At 43.9% G+C, this 20,674-nt stretch overlaps 1 protein-coding gene across 2 annotated transcripts in view; it reads left to right on the top strand.

Annotated features, from left to right (window-relative positions):
* Window positions 1-20,674, top strand: part of LOC131531177 (Fc receptor-like protein 5) — a 76,358-nt gene that overhangs the window by 25,569 nt on the left and 30,115 nt on the right. For both annotated transcript variants that reach the window (XM_058761753.1, XM_058761754.1), the window contains exons 6-11: window positions 152-430; window positions 963-1,253; window positions 8,584-8,862; window positions 14,382-14,672; window positions 19,447-19,725; window positions 20,251-20,541. In XM_058761753.1, the coding sequence (XP_058617736.1) occupies window positions 152-430; window positions 963-1,253; window positions 8,584-8,862; window positions 14,382-14,672; window positions 19,447-19,725; window positions 20,251-20,541 (1,710 nt within the window). The remainder of the gene's footprint in view (window positions 1-151; window positions 431-962; window positions 1,254-8,583; window positions 8,863-14,381; window positions 14,673-19,446; window positions 19,726-20,250; window positions 20,542-20,674) is intronic.

Here is a 20,674-nt window from a genome sequence, read left to right on the forward strand (position 1 = left end):
TTAGGCTATTGCTACAAATATACCCCAGCGACTTAAGACTGGTTTTGGGGTCCAGCGTCACATATAGCGGGTCACCCGTAGAGTACCCGCCCACGTGCAGGACTCTGCTGTGATGCTGTTTCAATATTTACTCATATGTGTATTAATACAGAGAGACCCAAACCTGTAGTGAAGGTGAAGCCAGATCAGGCTGTGTTCAGAGAAGAGAAAGTTACTCTCACATGTGACATACAAGGAGTAAGAAGCATTCAGTGGACATACAGCTGGTTTAAAGATGGAAACACTCACAATCCATACAGAACTACAGCAGCGGCAGAGTTGAGTTTCAAAGCTGACAACGTGTCTTACAGTGGTAAATACAGCTGTAGAGGAGAGAGATCAGACTCACAGAAATCAGACATCAGTGATGAAGTTACACTGACTGTATCAGGTGAGTCTTTTTTTTGTTTTTTTTTGCAATTCACTCTTCTTTGGTATTTACTGTAGTCACTGTCACTATGGTTACAGATGATATCCATTGACTTTCATGAGAATAGAGAAGAACTTGAGCAAGAGAGTTCAATACTGATGAGTTTTGTACTGAAGTCAGAGAGAATGACGTGACTTACAGATAATGATGTTAAATGAGTCAATGAAGTCATCAGATAGTCTGCTGAAGTTGATTCAGATTCATCTGCACCTCATATGAGCTTGTAGTTGGAGATCTTCAGCTCTCATTCACCAGGGGCTTCATTCTGCTTTCTATGGCAAGTCAGAGGTGTTTGTCTGATGATATCATGGAGCCAGAGCCACCCCAAAACAACTGACATGACAAACCTATTGACAGTACAATAGAAAAAAATATGGCATAAATTTATCATATTGTAAAATATTTTCAAAAAATAATTTTTTTGACTGAAAGAATGTAATTCTTATATAATATCGTTCTTTTCACTGAAACTATATTTTTGTCTTTTTTATAGATTTACCCAGATCTACACTGACTATGACACCAAGCAATCCTGTATTCACTGGCGAAACAGTCAATCTGACGTGTAAAATAGAGACATACAGTGACTGGAGATATGAGTGGTATAAAGGCTCTATAAACCATGCAATGTTACAGACATCTGAGCGTCACACTGTAAACAGAGACACCCTCACTATTAGAGAACTAATTATAGAGGATGGGGATCTGTACTTTTGTGGAGGAAAGAGAGATGGAAGACCAAACTTACCAAAATCAAGCTCTGCTGTTTCTCTCATTGTGAGAGGTGAGTTGAACATCTTTGTCCTCCGAAACTCACTCTACAAATATGATCATACATCCACAAAGACGTTTTGCAGTAGTCATTCCACTTTAATCCTGTTTAACTCTCTCCTTTAACTTGCTAAGGGGCCATTCACACAGGTGTGTTTTTTGTTCAAAACAGTTCAAATTATACTTGAGATCATATCTTAACTCTCTGGGGTCGACTGTATCGCCGGCGATACCAGTTAGGTTTTTTTAAGATCAGTGCAAAAGGCACTAAAAATACTCTGTTGATTTTGGTCACACAAATAAGTGTTATACATCAATCGAAACTGTTAACTGTCTACTTTTATTTGTGTACAATCACAATAACAACACAACTTTGTGCTTTTGGAAAAATAAGAAAACAAACAGGGTGCGCTCTCTGTCTTCTCCGTCTCTGTGAACTGTTTTTAGAAACGCGTCACTAAAATGAACTGGAACTCAGCAAATACTCAACACACAGACATGGGAGTTATATCTATAGAAAGCTTGAAGTGTCTACTTTGAAATTAATCAAGTCTTATCGAAAACAAACATTCTGTGATGAAGTAATCCATATGAAACCAACACGATGTTCAGTCTTTCCCGTCTGACTCATTATCTCTAATGAAATCCCGCCCCCTCGCGGCTCGCGCCGTTCATATGTAAATAGCCACGTGCGCACGTGCAAACGCCCAACACAAACAAAGAGCGGAGATCCTCATCGCGGCTACTGTTACTGTTCGCACTGAGTAAAGGCATCTCAAGGGCCCCAAAATGAGCTTAGACCCCAGAGGGTTAAAACTCAGCTGGGGGTGTCGTAGAAAATAACCTACTCATTATATACATTTTTATTTGTAATAAAATATTACAAATAAATAATAAAATTATATTTTATAAATACAATTATATAATAATAAAAAATAAAAATATATTTTATAAGAGCACAAAGTTTTGTTGTTATTATGTGTGTATACAAATAAAAGTAGATCCTTTACAGATTCAATTGATGTATTGCTCTTATCTGTACGATTAAAACTTAATTTAAGTTCCTTTAGGGGCTTTCAACAAAATGCAACAAAACGCGCCGGCGCGTTTGTCGACCCCAAAGGGTTAAATTATGCTTTTTATTATCTGTGAAATGGGACATAACAGTGAAATTACCAACAAATTCACACTACTTCGACTGAAAGAGAACTTTTATTTTCTAGTGGTCACTACGACGTCAAGTCAGGTGAACCGAATGATAAGGATTTCGCCAGAGAGCAAATCTACTTTAAGTGAAACTAGAAAGAGCCAATGCACATTGGCATGCAATATTTGCATCTGCTACCCCGCCCCACAGCTCGGGTATATAATGAGCAGCAGGTGCATCGTATCTTTGCTTTTCACTTCAGAGCCGAGCAATGTGTTGTTCCTGCCTGCTTTGGAGAGTGACAGAAAGAGCTTTTCCTGTTTGTGTTAGTGTGATGGTGCGACAGCCTGTGTGCGTCAGCACATAATAAAAGAGCTTCTTCCCTTAAAAGAACAACACGATTATGACACTGCATCTTTTTCATTCCGCTTGTGCGCTTCTGGATCGATTGGTTTCCTGCTCCTGGGCGATTATTGTCTGATGTGCCTGGGCATCAAGCCCGCTGAGATTGTGTTCGTGGATGAGTCATGTAACCATTGTGGGAAGATGACCATCTCGATGCTCCAAAGGGGTGGAGCCCCAGTGTTGCTTCCCTGTATGTATCGTCCTTGCCAAACCCAGGCAAAGGCTGTGGGTGAATACCTGGTGGACTTGAGGATTACGGTGAGGGCTTCTCCTTTGGGGAACCAACCCCTAAGAACCCTCATCCCTCCGGCGCATAGAAGCCATGCAATACAGGGACATGGTGTTCAGACACCTCAGCCAGTTGGGGCTTTTGGTCAACTGGGAAAAGTGCACAGACACACTGGCACACAATTGGCCTAACCTTCGCAAATGTGTTTCCCTCAGTGAGCTTAAACGTATCTGTTTCCTACGACTGATGCTCCTCGCTACAGCCCCTCCCTGGCGCATTCTTCTGAGGAAGGATCTTCCAACTCAGAGACGGGGCCCCTAGTTGACTCGGAGGTTCTAGGTGACTTACCCCAAGAGGTACTTAACACCATCACTTCAGCATGTGCACCGTCTATAAGAACGGGCTTATGCTTTGAAGTGGAACCTGTTCATCAAGTGGTGTTCTTCTCAAGGAGAAGACCAGCAAAGGTTCTCGATCAGAGACATGCTTTCCATCCTGCAGCAAGGACTGGAGCAAAGGCTTTCTCCCTCCACCCTGAAAGTATATGTGGCTGCAATACCCGCCTATCATGACCCCATAAAGGGCAGGTCGATAGGTAAGCACAATCTGGTTGTCAGGTTCCTTAGGGGGACGAGACTGTTAAATCCTCCTCGGCCTCCCTCCATACCCTCTTAGGACTTGGCTGTGATGCTGAGAGCACTTCAGAGAGTCCTGTTCAAACCCTTGCAGTCGGTAGAGCTGAAGTTTCTTTCTTTGAAAACTTTGCTCCTAACTGCATTGACCTCCATTAAGAGGGTAGGGCAGGCATTTTCGGTCGACGAATCATGCCTAGAGTTCAGGCCTGCTTTCTCCAGTGTAGCTCTAAGACCCCGGCCTGCCTATGTGCCAAAGGTTCCTACCACTCCCTTCAGGGACCAGGGCCCGTATTCACAAAACATTTTATCTTACCACTAAGAGTTCTCCTAAATAGCAGTAAAAGTTTTTAGCTATGAGTTTTCTCTTAAAAAACCTATTAACAAAGTTGCCGAGACAAACTTGTACTAAGGAATAGAGAGAAGTCTTAAGCTAAGAGTAAGGGCGGGGTTGACCTTGTTGCTATGGATGATGTCAGCATGCTTACTAACTATGCTCACAGTGATTGGCTAATAGTGTCACTATATTAAACAAGAATATATTTACCTAATTGTCAGCCTCTTACATGTATGCTTCTCAAAAACAATTAGCGGCTATGCATATAAACAGCTTTTAAATGAACAGAGTACAAAAATCATGGATGATGGTAATACATTTTTTTTTTTTTTTCATTAAAAACTGGACGCGAGAAGAACTGTTACTTCTTGCCCAACTGGTTAATGAAAACAAGGATTTAATCAAAGGAAAACCTCCAAAACCAAACGTGATACCTTTATAAAAAGGTCCTTATCAAATATTTCTAAAATTTCTATTTTCAGAGGCAGATTGCCGGAAACAGCCATTTTAGCAATAGTTTGTGGCTTGGTTTTAGTGACTTAGGAGTCCTCTTCACTACCCCTAACTTTTCACAGTTTTAGGAGCTCGTTTTAGTTCTAAAACTCTTTGTGAAATACTCTTAGAGCAAAAATTTAGGAGTCCTAAATTTAGAATTGACACGGTCATTATTTTTAGAATTTCCTCCTAAATCTGCGAGTTATGAGCTACTTTTAGCCTTAAGATATTTTGTGAATATGGGCCCAGGTAGTGAGCCAGCAAGTGCTGCCCCTGGAAGAGGCAGACCCAGCCCTAGCTTACTCTGTCCTGTTCGCACTTTGCGCCTCTATGTGGACAAAACACAAAGTTTTAGGACCTCAGACCAACTCTTTGTCTGTTACGGAAGCCAACACAAAGGAAAGACTGTCTTCAAGCAGAGGATGGCCCATCTCCCGGTACATCTTTGCATAAGTAAAAGGCGAGAGTTTTCACGAAGCACCATCAAGTGATCATTTCGAGCCTTTGCCCAACGGGGATGGGGGTGGCAGGGGTGGACGTGGTCTTAGTGTCTATAGGAGAGGCATCGTGTTGCTGATGATCAGCCAGATTGCGTCTTTTTTTCTGTCAGAAAGGGCCTGATCTTTCTGATGTTGTGTAATACAAACCTGCAAGATCGAGCAGTCTTTGAAGGTCAGCTGGTCAATAAAGATTACACCAAGATTTCTGACCGAAGTTGATGGGGTAATTGTAGAAGAACCTAGTTGGATGGTGAAATAATGCCTTAGAGCTGGAGTGGCAGGGAAGACAAGAAGCTCAGTCTTTGCCGGGTTGAGCTGTAGGTGATGTTCGTTCATCCATGCCGAGATGTCCGCCAGGCACCCTGAGATGCGTGCAGCTACCGTTGGATCATCTGGTTGAAAAGAGAGATAGAGCTGTGTGTCATGAGTGTAGCAATGGTAGGAGAAGCCATGCACCTTTATGATGGGACCCAGTGATGTAGTGTATGTGGAGAAGAGGAGGGGTCCAAGAACTGATCCCTGAGGAACCCCAGTGACCAGTTGATGTGCTATGGATACCTCCCCTCCCCAGGCCACCCTGAAATACCTACCAGTGAGATAGGATTCAAACCAGCGAAATGGAATCCCAGTGATGCCCAGTGATCTGAAGCACATGCGTTGTAGCAAAAGTTGTGAGAAGACAAACTGAACAGATGGTGATGGTTACTTATTGACGATTCAATCATCATGCCGTGTCCTGATTCACCGATCTCATCCAGAGGCTGATCTCTGAAAACATTACTTAGGTTTAACAATTTCACTTTATACTAGCCCTAGAGCACCACTACAAGTAATTTTGTTTTGTTTCATTTTGATTTATATATTTTTAAGTCGTTATGCAGAAATGATTTGGACAGAATCATGTAGACTCACACAGATATCAAGATTCAGCGTTTGAACCTCAACAATGGTGACAATCAAAGAAAAGCATGTTTTGTGATAGTCAAGAAAATATTCAGATCAACTCTGAATATCACAAAACACGCTTTTCTTTGATTGTCACCATTGTTGAGGTTCATACGCTGAATCTTGATATCTGTGTGAGTCTACAGAAGCCCTTCCAAATCATTTCTGCATATGACTTAAAAATGTTCAAAATATTAAAACAGGACATCATGTCATACAGTTGTATTCTAGGGTTACTATAATGTGAAATAATTAAATCTAAACAATGTCTTCAGAGATCAAACTCTGGGCGATAAAGGGATTGGTGGCACACGGGTAGCAAAATGTAATTTAAATGTAATGAAGAAATGGTCAGAGATATGTAGTGGTTGTACCAAAATGTTATCTTCAGTACAATTGCGTGTGTACATTAAATCAAGTTGGTTGCCTGATTTGTGCTTGCTTGTAGTGGTAAGGAGTTTGAGATCCAATGAAACAAGGAGTCAGTGGAAGCATAAGGCTTGTCTAGATGAATGTTGAAGTCGCCAAAGACTAAGAGTGGAGTGCCACCCTCCACGAAAGAGGACAGCAGCCCATCCAGCTCCTCTAGGAACGTGCCTAGAATTTGCCCAGGGGGGTGGTAAATTACCACAATCTGGAGTTTTATAGGAGCTGTTACAGTAATCGCATGAGATTCAAATGAGTTGTAATTGCATAGGGGGAGTGGGTTGAGTATTTCCAATTGTTTGAAATGAGCAGACCCTGGCCAACTTGACATGGGGTGTGAGAGAAAGAGAAATTGTTACTGGGGTTGCTGAGTCTTCTGGACGAATCCAGGTCTCAGTCAAGCCCAAGATGCTGAATGTGGATTGTAAAGAAAAAGCAGAAAGGAAGTCAGCTTTGTTGACCCACAGAGAAAGAAAGAGTTGCAGTAGAGGATGTAGAGATAGGGCGCAGGTTAGCAGGATTACTTTGCCGTCTGCGTGTGATGTTAGAGCGTGGTTGAGAGAAAACCGGAATGGTTTGGATGAACACGATAGAGGTGGAAAGAAAGAGGACAGGAAAGGAGAGTGTGTGAGGGAAGATAAAAATTATACTTAAGTGTGTTGCTCGGTTTCGTTGCTCGGGTTAAAATCATGCAGGAAAAAGTCGTAGGTCTTCACACGAGGGCTGAACGCTTCCGCGTCAGCGCTCGGACATCAAATAAATACACAGTCTAAGAGACTAGAGTGAAAACAGCTGTGGCCGCCTTCTAATTAGCACAGCCAATCCCCTATAGAAGTGCAAATGGCTCAATACGAAACTAACGCTTTGCACTTAAGCGCACGAAAGGAGCAGTGCAAATGACACAGGCTCCTTCTTAGCCGAGGGGCAATTATTGTAATTACCAGTAAGTGCAATCAAAAAATATAAACCTCAACGAAAATACAAAATAGAAATAGGTAGGAAACGAAGTATTCCTTCCTAGCAGCAATCAAATAATTTGAAAAACAGATCTATGAACAAGTATTACAACACTTACGCGCTGCCGTCCGTCTCTTCTGCTGACTAATCGCCTTCTCCCGAGGTCTAACAGTGACCAAACAGTTTAAATAGTTTTACAGTCACGGTGGCTGCCTTTTAATTAGCACAGCCAATAGCCTATAGCAATGCAAATAGTTCAAGATGAACTATGTACTTTAATGATTAATGTAAATGAATCATATGCAATGTTCATTCATAGCTGAGGCATTAATCATTAATACTGTAAATGGTTCAGTTCTCGATGAGTCATACATTACATTGTGATTATCTGTCCATTAAGCATGAGTTAATGCATATTAGTGCACCAGTATTGCAAGATGTTACCAGTACAGTACATTATAGTACAGTAAAAAAAAAAAATCAAAATCTGTATCATCTGCCAAATTGCATTACAGTATGGAGACCAGTTGTCTCTTCTGAAACTCAGCCGTGTTGACCTGGCTGCTGGTCCTCTTTTTAGCAAAATGAAAAAGTGATTAAAACTCAAATAGTGAATATATTAAATACATGAAGTGGGCAAAGTGTGCTCCCTTTAATATAATCACTATAGCTGTCAATCAGATGAAGTGCTTCAGACAGAGCATGAACACAAATAAGGACAGGGCCATTTAAAAGCAGCTGTCTTGAGTCGAAATAGCTATTGGACCCACAGTCAACCCGTGCCTACCACACATCTGACCCGCACCAGCACCGCACCCGACACGTAAATATTCCATACTTTACATCAACTATGTGACCCTGGACCACAAAACCAGTCATAAGGGTCAGTTTTTCAAAAATTTGGCCGAGATACATCTGTTTGAAAATCTGTAATAGGAGGGTGCAAAAAATAAAAATCTAAATATTCAGAAAATCTTCTTTAAAATTGTCCAAATGAAGGATAGCAATGCATATTACTAATCAAAAATTAAGTTTTGATATATTTACAGTAGGAAATTTTCAAAATATCTTCATGGAATGTAATCTAATATCCTAATGTTTTTTGGCATAAAAGAAAAATTTAAAATTTTGACCCATACACTATATTTTAGGCTATTGCTACAAATATACCCCCAGCGACTTAAGACTGGTTTTGTGGTCCAGGATCACATATAGCAGGTCAACCGTAGAGTTGCTGTTTCAATATTTACTCATATGTGTATTAATACAGAGAGACCCAAACCTGTAGTGAAGGTGAAGCCAGATCAGGCTGTGTTCAGAGAAGAGAAAGTTACTCTCACATGTGACATACAAGGAGCAAGAAGCATTCAGTGGACATACAGCTGGTTTAAAGATGGAAACACTCACAATCCATACAGAACTACAGCAGCGGCAGAGTTGAGTTTCAAAGCTGACAACGTGTCTTACAGTGGTAAATACAGCTGTAGAGGAGAGAGATCAGACTCACAGAAATCAGACATCAGTGATGAAGTTACACTGACTGTATCAGGTGAGTCTTTTTTTTTTTTTTGCAATTCACTCTTCTTTGGTATTTACTGTAGTCACTGTCACTATGGTTACAGATGATATCCATTGACTTTCATGAGAATAGAGAAGAACTTGAGCAAGAGAGTTCAATACTGATGAGTTTTGTACTGAAGTCAGAGAGAATGACGTGACTTACAGATAATGATGTTAAATGAGTCAATGAAGTCATCAGATAGTCTGCTGAAGTTGATTCAGATTCATCTGCACCTCATATGAGCTTGTAGTTGGAGATCTTCAGCTCTCATTCACCAGGGGCTTCATTCTGCTTTCTATGGCAAGTCAGAGTGTCACAGATTCGCCCACAGCGTCATCCACACCAACCACCTACACCCGTTCGCAATCACCGGAGTACTGATTACCACCTGTCATCACTTACCTGCTCGCTATATCAAGTCACTCACCACAATCCTGCGTTGGTTGGTATCAAGGTCGTAAGCCTGGCTCACTTCCCTACTCACCTCTTGGATTGCCTGGATCCTCCGTCCTGTAAGCCTCACCGACCGACCTATCCCAAAAGTGTCACTTTGAGTTGGACGAAGTCACTGAGTTAAAGGACCCCTTTGTTTTAAGTTACGTTTTGTTTGAAATCCTTCGGGATCAGTTTATGTTTGTGGGAAGGAAATAAAAGAAGTGTGTTCCCACTAACCCTGTGTTTGCCTCTCCGTCCAAACCTGACAGAATACCAACCCCTCAAAAGGAGTAATTGGACGTTGTTAAACTGAGATGGAAGACCAAACTCTTCCAACACCGGACCCATTCACCGAACTAGTTCACGCCTCCGCCAAGCCCTCCAGCCTCCTCCGCCATCCCATCTCCTTCCGGGTGCCCAATGGCCAAACCTACCCTCTACTCCGCGATGCGGCCACCTGTAGTGGCTTCTTGCTTCAGTGTTCCCTGTACTTTGAGTTTCAACCTCACCAATTCCTGAACGATCGGGCAAAGATAGCTTTCATCATGTCCCTGCTGTCCGGAAGAGCCCTACAGTGGGCTGAGGCGCTCTGGAATTCACACAGCCCCGTCGTGCGGTCACTGGGTGCCTTCACCGACCATTTCAGTGAAGTGTTCAGCCATACAGCCTCCTCCATCTCCGTTCACGAAGAGCTCTTTCAGTTACGACAAGCCAACATGTCCATCCATGATTACACCGTAAGATTTCGCACTCTAGCCGCCGGCAGTGGGTGGAACGAGACAGCACTTCTCGCCGCCTATCGACGGGGTCTTGCACCCTCCATAAAACAGCAGATGTCTGTTATTGAAGACTCAGTGGGCTTGGAGGGCTTTCTCCAGAAATCGTTGCACATTTCACAACAGTTAAATGCTTGTCGTTCGGAGACTACCCCAGCAACCACCTCACAAGGATCGGTCCCACTTGTACCGGAACCCATGCAGGTGGACCGGTACCACCTATCTCCGGAGGAACGGGCCCGCCGGAGAACCCACAATCTTTGTATGTACTGCGGCTCGGGAAGTCACTCCCTGGTAGCCTGCCCCGTTCGCCCGCGAACTCCACGGTGAGTACGGTCCATCTTCACCCTGATGTTTCCAAGATTCCACATAGCGATGCTCTAATCATTTACCTGAACCGATCCTTTCCAGTTAAAATCCTCATTGACTCCGGAGCCGCCGGAAATTTCATCTCTTCGGCCAGCCTCCTTCAACTCCAACTACCCCGGCCCGAGTACTACATCCCACCGGATTTCCACCATACAAGGCAAACCGTTGAGCAAAGGGCTGGTACACCACCACACTCCAGAGGTCACGCTCCGCGTTGGACACTTTCACGAGGAACAAATCTCCTTTCTTATCTTGGAGGAAGCCATTGTGGATGTGGTGCTGGGTCGTCCCTGGCTCGTAAAACATCATCCAGACTTGCATTGGAGTTCGGGAGAAATCCTTCGTTGGAGTGCTTCCTGCTTTGAAAAGTGTCTCCCCAGTCTCCCGGTACCTCGCCAGTCCGTACCATCTCTCCCACTCAACTCCACCACCGTGAGAGCCCTACCACACTTACCTCGGTCAAGATTCCCAGAGCCTACCTCCCTTACCAAGACGTGTTCAGCAAACGGCCGCTACTGCCTTCCTCCGCACAGACCCTGGGACTGCACCATTGACCTGTTACCCGGGGCCAAACTGCCTAAAGGTCACGTCTATCCCCTCTCAATCCCGGAACGCATCGCCATGGAAGAATATGTGAGAGAGGCGCTACAGCAAGGGTTCATCCGTCCCTCCACATCTCCCGCAGCCTCCAGTTTCTTCTTTGTCGCCAAGAAGGACGGGGGCCTCCGCCCATGTATAGATTACAGAACGCTCAACGCACAAACAGTCAAATTCGCCTATCCCTTACCACTGGTCCCAGCTGCCTTAGAAGAACTGTGGGGCCCGAGTTTTCACCAAACTCGACCTCCGCAGCGCCTATAATTTAATCCGAATACGGAAAGGAGATGAATGGAAGACAGCCTTTATCACGCCCACCGGGCACTACGAATATCAGGTTATGCCGTATGGCCTTTCGAACTCTCCATCAATATTTCAGAACTTCATGAACGAGATCTTCCGGGACATGCTCAACCGATTCACCCTCATTTATATCGATGACATCCTGATCTACTCTTCCACCCTCGAGGAGCACCAAGACCATGTTACCCAAGTTCTCCAACGCCTCCGCCAGCATCAACTGTATCTCAAGCTCGAAAATGTGAATTCCATCAAACAAAGATCCATTTCTTGGGATACATCATCGACGCGGATGGAGTACAAATGGATCCAGCCAAGGTGAAAGCCGTAAAGAATTGGCCACAACCATCTTCTATCAAGGAGCTCCAACGGTTCCTCGGGTTCGCCAACTTCTATCGACGTTTCATAGCCCATTATAGCCATCTGTCAGCTCCTCTAACCTCTCTCCTCCAAGGAAAACCGAAATCCCTTACCTGGACGCCTCAAGCGATGCAAGCCTTCCAAAGGTTAAAGTCCTCCTTTGCACCGCTCCAACACTCACCCATCCAAACCCCAATCAACGCCGTGGTGGAAGTGGATGCTTCGACGGTGGAATTGGCGCGGTCTTGTCGCAGCTAAAAGGCGAACCTCCAGTGCTTCACCCCTGTGCCTACTTCTCCAAGAAGATGTCCCCAGCAGAACAAAACTACGACATCGGGAACCGCGAATTACTGGCAATCAAACTAGCACTGGAGGAGTGGCGGCACTGGCTAGAAGGCGCACAACATCCGTTTGAAGTGATTACTGACCACAAAACCTCCAGTACCTTCGCGGCCAAGCGCCTAAACCCCGACAAGCCCGCTGGGCCCTTTTCTTCACTCGATTCAAATTCACTATCACCTATCGTCCCGGCCACAAGAACCTCAAGGCCGATGCTCTGTCCCGTCTGCACCAGCCCGACCCATCACCCGAACATCCAGAACCAGTCCTGCCACCCAAAATATTCGCTTGCCCCATCATATGGAAGGTGGATGACCAGATCCGTGCTGCCACTCAATCTGAGCCTGCTCCGGGAGTTCCAGAGGAAGCTGTACATACCAGCCACCTTCCGTCTCCCCTTCTGGACTCTCTACACACGTCTCCGGGATCCGCCACCCGGCCACAACGCACTCTCTCGCTCCTTCGGAACAAGTACTGGTGGCCCAACATGAACCAGGACGTTGCCCGTTACGTCCGAGGCTGTGCCGTCTGTGCCATCACCTCGACCCCCCGTCACTTGCCCGAGGGAAAACTGGTCCCCCTGCCGATCCCACGCCGGCCCTGGTCCCATATCGGAGTTGACTTTGCCACAGACCTACCACCCTCCAACGGATCTACCACCATTCTCGCTATGGTCGACCGGTTCTCTAAGGCCTGCAAATTGATCCCCTTACGAGGATTACCCACAGCCCTCGAAACTGCGGAAGCTCTCTTCCAACATGTCTTCCGGAACTTTGGCCTGCCCGAAGATATTGTCTCCGACCGAGGGCCTCAGTTCACTTCCAGGGTCTGGCGAGTTTCTTCCGGCTACTGGGAGTCTCTGTCAGTCTGTCCTCCGGGTATCACCCACAGACCAACGGCCAAACGGAACGGAAAATCCAGGAGATTGGGCGCTACCTGCGCGCCTATTGCCATCGTCACCAGGACCACTGGAGCAAGTACCTACCCTGGGCCGAGTACGCCCAAAACTCACTGCGGCAAGAAACTACCGGTCTCACCCCATTTCAATGCTTGTTAGGATTTCAACCTCCGCTCTTCCCCTGGACCGGAGAGCCTTCCGAAGTCCCGGCGGTTGACTTCTGGTTTCGAGAGAGCGAAAGAGTGTGGGACACGGCGCATGTCCATCTCCAGCGGGCAGTACGGAGGCACAAGAGACATGCAGATACCCATCGCGCCGCCACGCCCCTATACCGTCCCGGCGACCGAGTCTGGCTCTCCACTCGGGATATTCGCCTCCGTCTGCCCTGCAAGAAGCTAAGCCCTCGCTATGTCGGTCCCTTCCCTATAATAAGACGGATAAACGAAGTCACCTACGAGCTCCAGCTCCCAGCAACTTACCGCATTTCACCTACCTTCCATGTATCCCTATTAAAACCGTTCACTAATCCCGTTCTCCCTCCTTCCGCAGAGCACGAAGTACCTCCTCCTCCCGAGGCCGACCCCAGTGGGACCATCTACAGAGTCGAAGAAATCCTAGACTCCCGTCGACGGGGCGGCCGACTCCAATACCTGGTGGATTGGGAGGGATTCGGCCCCGAAGAGAGATCATGGGTAAACCGAGAGGATGTACTGGACCCTCGCTTCTTTCCGACTTCCACCGGTCGTACCCCGACCGCCCTGCCCCAAGAGGACGTGGTCGCCCTCGCCGTCGGTCCCGGGCGCCAGGAGACGCCCGTGGGGAAGGGGGTACTGTCACAGATCCGCCCACAGCGTCATCCACACCAACCACCTACACCCGTTCGCAATCACCGGAGTACTGATTACCACCTGTCATCACTTACCTGCTCGCTATATCAAGTCACTCACCACAATCCTGCGTTGGTTGGTATCAAGGTCGTAAGCCTGGCTCACTTCCCTACTCACCTCTTGGATTGCCTGGATCCTCCGTCCTGTAAGCCTCACCGACCGACCTATCCCAAAAGTGTCACTTTGAGTTGGACGAAGTCACTGAGTTAAAGGACCCCTTTGTTTTAAGTTACGTTTTGTTTGAAATCCTTCGGGATCAGTTTATGTTTGTGGGAAGGAAATAAAAGAAGTGTGTTCCCACTAACCCTGTGTTTGCCTCTCCGTCCAAACCTGACACAGAGGTGTTTGTCTGATGATATCATGGAGCCAGAGCCACCCCAAAACAACTGACATGACAAACCTATTGACAGTACAATAGAAAAAAATATGGCATAAATTTATCGTGTTGTAAAATATTTTCAAAAAATAATTTTTTTGACTGAAAGAATGTAATTCTTATATAATATCGTTCTTTTCACTGAAACTATATTTTTGTCTTTTTTATAGATTTACCCAGATCTACACTGACTATGACACCAAGCAATCCTGTATTCACTGGCGAAACAGTCAATCTGACGTGTAAAATAGAGACATACAGTGACTGGAGATATGAGTGGTATAAAGGCTCTATAAACCATGCAATGTTACAGACATCTGAGCGTCACACTGTAAACAGAGACACCCTCACTATTAGAGAACTAATTATAGAGGATGGGGATCTGTACTTTTGTGGAGGAAAGAGAGATGGAAGACCAAACTTACCAAAATCAAGCTCTGCTGTTTCTCTCATTGTGAGAGGTGAGTTGAACATCTTTGTCCTCCGAAACTCACTCTACAAATATGATCATACATCCACAAAGACGTTTTGCAGTAGTCATTCCACTTTAATCCTGTTTAACTCTCTCCTTTAACTTGCTAAGGGGCCATTCACACAGGTGTGTTTTTGTTCAAAACAGTTCAAATTATACTTGAGATCATATCTTAACTCTCTGGGGTCGACTGTATCGCCGGCGATACCAGTTAGGTTTTTTTAAGATCAGTGCAAAAGGCACTAAAAATAATCTGTTGATTTTGGTCACACAAATAAGTGTTATACATCAATCGAAACTGTTAACTGTCTACTTTTATTTGTGTACACTCACAATAACAACACAACTTTGTGCTTTTGGAAAAATAAGAAAACAAACAGGGTGCGCTCTCTGTCTTCTCCGTCTCTGTGAACTGTTTTTAGAAACGCGTCACTAAAATGAACTGGAACTCAGCAAATACTCAACACACAGACATGGGAGTTATATCTATAGAAAGCTTGAAGTGTCTACTTTGAAATGAATCAAAGTCTTATCGAAAACAAACATTCTGTGATGAAGTAATCCATATGAAACCAACACGATGTTCAGTCTTTCCCGTCTGACTCATTATCTCTAATGAAATCCCGCCCCCTCGCGGCTCGCGCCGTTCATATGTAAATAGCCACGTGGGACGTGCGCACGTGCAAACGCCCAACACAAACAAAGAGCGGAGATCCTCATCGCGGCTACTGTTACTGTTCGCACTGAGTAAAGGCATCTCAAGGGCCCCAAAATGAGCTTAGACCCCAGAGGGTTAAAACTCAGCTGGGGGTGTCATAGAAAATAACCTACTCATTATATACATTTTTATTTGTAATATTTATAATAAAATATTACAAATAAATAATAAAATTATATTTTATAAATAAAATTATATAATATTTATATAAGATCAGGCCACTACGTGAAGACTGAATCATCAAATCAGTTTTTCTTCTTATAACTTTTGCTATAACAAATGTGCTTCAGAAACACAGTTACAGCAGCCAGAGAAATATTAAAGTTAAGAAGTCAAGGGTCAGGAACCCAACTAAAGCAAGCGCTTACCTCCATAACGGTGACTTCAAACTTTATTATTTTCAATAAAACAGTGCACTTAGGCTTCCTGGAGGCTAAGTGAGGGCTGCCCGTGCAGGGCCGGTGCTAAGGGGCCAACGTTTTGCCAATGAGCAAATTCTCAGGGGCCCTGTGCTGGCAGCCCATAAAGGGCCAGTGCAGGCTTGTTTGCAGGGATGTGTTGATGGTATGTGTAAGTGCTGGTAAGAGTGTGGGAGAGATTGCTTGGAGAAGGTGTGAGGGGATTGGGTCAAGAGGACATGTTGTAGGATGGCTGGAGAGGAGACGTTTGGATACTTCCGCCACAGTGAGGGGACAGAAGGAGAAGATGGGAGTTTCATCAGTGGATTTGGTTGTTTGAAGGTCCTGTGTGTGTGGAGGAGAGATCTGACTACTGATTGTTCTAGTTTTGTCTGTGAAATAAGTGGCAAAGTCATCAGCTGTTATAGAAGAGGTGGGAGGTGGTGGAGGGGGACAGAGGAGAGACTTAAATGTTCTGAAGAGATTACGCGTGCCAGGAGCGCTGTTGATCTTGTTGTGGAAATATGAAGATTTGGCAGTGTGGACTTCAGCAGAGAAAGATGAAAGCAAAGACTGATACCTACTCAGGTCTGACGGATCGTTTGATTTGCACCATTTTCTCTCTGCCGCTCTGAGTTTGGTCCGATGCTCACGAAGAACATCGGATAACCAGGGGTTAGAAGGGGCAGTCCGTGCTAGCCTGGAGGAGAGAGGACAAATGTCGTCTAGACAAGAGGTTAAAGTAGAGCATAAAGTGACAGTAGCTGCATTCACATCCAGAGATGAGAAATGGGTAGGTGAGGGAAGAGAGGAGAATACTACAGAGGAAAGATGGGAGGGAGAAAGGGAGCGTAGGTTTCATCTAAAAGTAACCGATAAAGGGATTGCTGGCACACGGGTAGCAAAATGTAATTTAAATGTAATGAAGAAATGGTCAGAGATATGTAGTGGTTGTACCAAAATGTTATCTTCAGTACAATTGCGTGTGTACATTAAATCAAGTTGGTTGCCTGATTTGTGCTTGCTTGTAGTGGTAAGGAGTTTGAGATCCAATGAAACAAGGAGTCAGTGGAAGCATAAGGCTTGTCTAGATGAATGTTGAAGTCGCCAAAGACTAAGAGTGGAGTGCCACCCTCCACGAAAGAGGACAGCAGCCCATCCAGCTCCTCTAGGAACGTGCCTAGAATTTGCCCAGGGGGGTGGTAAATTACCACAATCTGGAGTTTTATAGGAGCTGTTACAGTAATCGCATGAGATTCAAATGAGTTGTAATTGCATAGGGGGAGTGGGTTGAGTATTTCCAATTGTTTGAAATGAGCAGACCCTGGCCAACTTGACATGGGGTGTGAGAGAAAGAGAAATTGTTACTGGGGTTGCTGAGTCTTCTGGACGAATCCAGGTCTCAGTCAAGCCCAAGATGCTGAATGTGGATTGTAAAGAAAAAGCAGAAAGGAAGTCAGCTTTGTTGACCCACAGAGAAAGAAAGAGTTGCAGTAGAGGATGTAGATATAGGGCGCAGGTTAGCAGGATTACTTTGCCGTTCTGCGTGTGATGTTAGAGCGTGGTTGAGAGAAAACCGGAATGGTTTGGATGAACATGATAGAGGTGGAAAGAAAGAGGACAGGAAAGGAGAGTGTGTGAGGGAAGATAAAAATGATACTTAAGTGTGTTGCTCGGTTTCGTTGCTCGGGTTAAAATCATGCAGGAAAAAGTCGTAGGTCTTTACACTCGTCGCTCTTCACATGAGGGCTGAATGCTTCCGCGTCAGCGCTCGGACATCAAATAAATACACAGTCTAAGAGACTAGAGTGAAAACAGCTGTGGCCGCCTTCTAATTAGCACAGCCAATCCCCTATAGCAGTGCAAATGGCTCAATACGAAACTAACACTTTGCACTTAAGCGCACGAAAGGAGCAGTGCAAATGACACAGGCTCCTTCTTAGCCGAGGGGCAATTATTGTAATTACCAGTAAGTGCAATCAAAAAATATAAACCTCAACGAAAATACAAGATAGAAATAGGTAGGAAACAAAGTATTCCTTCCTAGCAGCAAGTAAATAATTTGAACAACAGATCTACGAACAAGTATTACAACACTTAGACCCGAGGTCTAACAGTGACCAAACAGTTTAAATAGTTTTTACAGTCGCTATGGCCACCGTTTATTTAGCACAGCCAATAGCCTATAGCAGTGCAAATAGCTTAAGACGAATTATGTACATTAATGACTAATGTAAATGAATTATATGCAATGTTCATTCAGAGCTGAGGCATTAATCATTAATACTGTGAATGGTTCAGCTCTCAATGAGTCATATGCTTAATGGACAGATAATCACAATTTAATGTGAGTTAATGCATATTTGTGCACCAGTATTGCAAGATGGTACCACTACAGTACATTATAGTACAGTAAAAAAAATTGTTAAAAAATTCGGTAAAATCTGCATCCTCTGCCAAATTGCATTACAGCATGGAGACCAGTTGTCAAGTCAAGTCAAGTCACTATTATTTGTATAGCGCTTTTAACAATGCAAATTTTGTCAAAGCAACTTTACATCAGGCTTGATATAAAGCTGAGTGGCTTTATATCAGCTTTACAGTATTTAGACGGGAAAATACTTTGACGAAATAGTGTCATTCTCCTCTGGCCAGACAAAATCAGCAGTTTAAATCTAGGCTAAAGCAGAGTCAGATTGTGCAAAGGACTCATCTGGTTCCTGTGGTCTTGTCCCGATGGCCGTCTAGGAGACAGGGTCTTCACTGGGGATCAGTCTCTGGGACTCATCTCGTTGTCCTCGTCTCCGCTGACGTTCAGTTGTCTCTTCTGAAACTCAGCAGTGTTTACCTGGCCGCTGGTCTTCTTTTCAGTAGAATGAAAAAAAGTAACCAAAACTCAAATTGTGAATATATTAAATACATAAAGTGGGAAAAGTGTGCTCCCTTTAATATAATCACTATAGCTGTCAATCAGATGAAGTCATCAGACAGAGCATGAACACAAATAAGGACAGGGCCATTTAAAAGCAGCTGTCTTGAGTCGAAATAGCTATTGGACTCACAGTCAACCCGTGCCTACCACACATCTGACCCGCACCAGCACCGCACCCGACACGTAAATATTCCATCCTTTACATCAACTATGTGACCCTGGACCACAAAACCAGTCATAAGGGTCAATTTTTCGAAATTGATATTTATACATCATTTTAAAGCTGAATAAATTGGTTTGTTAGGATAGGACAATATTTGACCGAGAAACAACTATTTGAAAATCTGTAATCTGAGGGTGCAAAAAATTCAAAATATTGAGAAAATCGCCTTTAAAGTTGTCCAAATGAAGTCCTTAGCAATGCATATTACTAATCAAAAATTGAGCTCTATTTACAGTAGGAAATTTTCAAAATATCTTCATGGAACGTAATCTTTACTTAATATCCTAACGTATTTTTGGCATAAAAGAAAAATCAAAAAATTTTGACCCACACAATGTATTTTAGGCTATTGCTACAAATATACCCCAGCGACTTAAGACTGGTTTTGGGGTCCAGCGTCACATATAGCGGGTCACCCGTAGAGTACCCGCCCACGTGCAGGACTCTGCTGTGATGCTGTTTCAATATTTACTCATATGTGTATTAATACAGAGAGACCCAAACCTGTAGTGAAGGTGAAGCCAGATCAGGCTGTGTTCAGAGAAGAGAAAGTTACTCTCACATGTGACATACAAGGAGTAAGAAGCATTCAGTGGACATACAGCTGGTTTAAAGATGGAAACACTCACAATCCATACAGAACTACAGCAGCGGCAGAGTTGAGTTTCAAAGCTGACAACGTGTCTTACAGTGGTAAATACAGCTGTAGAGGAGAGAGATCAGACTCACAGAAATCAGACATCAGTGATGAAGTTACACTGACTGTATCAGGTGAGTTTTTTTTTTTTTGCAATTCACTCTTCTTTGGTATTTACTGTAGTCACTGTCACTATGGTTACAGATGATATCCATTGACTTTCATGAGAATAGAGAAGAACTTGAGCAAGAGAGTTCAATACTGATGAGTTTTGTACTGAAGTCAGAGAGAATGACGTGACTTACAGATAATGATGTTAAATGAGTCAATGAAGTCATCAGATAGTCTGCTGAAGTTGATTCAGATTCATCTGCACCTCATATGAGCTTGTAGTTGGAGATCTTCAGCTCTCATTCACCAGGGGCTTCATTCTGCTTTCTATGGCAAGTCAGAGGTGTTTGTCTGATGATATCATGGAGCCAGAGCCACCCCAAAACAACTGACATGACAAACCTATTGACAGTACAATAGAAAAAAATATGGCATAAATTTATCGTGTTGTAAAATATTTTCAAAAAATAATTTTTTTGACTGAAAGAATGTAATTCTTATATAATATCGTTCTTTTCACTGAAACTATATTTTTGTCTTTTTTATAGATTTACCCAGATCTACACTGACTATGACACCAAGCAATCCTGTATTCACTGGCGAAACAGTCAATCTGACATGTAAAATAGAGACATACAGTGACTGGAAATATGAGTGGTATAAAGGCTCTATAAACCATGCAATGTTACAGACATCTGAGCGTCACACTGTAAACAGAGACACCCTCACTATTAGAGAACTAATTATAGAGGATGGGGATCTGTACTTTTGTGGAGGAAAGAGAGATGGAAGACCAAACTTACCAAAATCAAGCTCTGCTGTTTCTCTCATTGTGAGAGGTGAGTTGAACATCTTTGTTCTCCGAAACTCACTCTACAAATATGATCATACATCCAAAACAAAGATGTTTTGCAGTAGTCATTCCACTTTAATCCTTTTTAACTCTCTCCTTTAACTTGCTAAGGGGCCATT

This window comes from Onychostoma macrolepis, chromosome 22, assembly GCF_012432095.1.
Source record: "Onychostoma macrolepis isolate SWU-2019 chromosome 22, ASM1243209v1, whole genome shotgun sequence".
Lineage (NCBI taxonomy): Eukaryota > Metazoa > Chordata > Actinopteri > Cypriniformes > Cyprinidae > Onychostoma > Onychostoma macrolepis.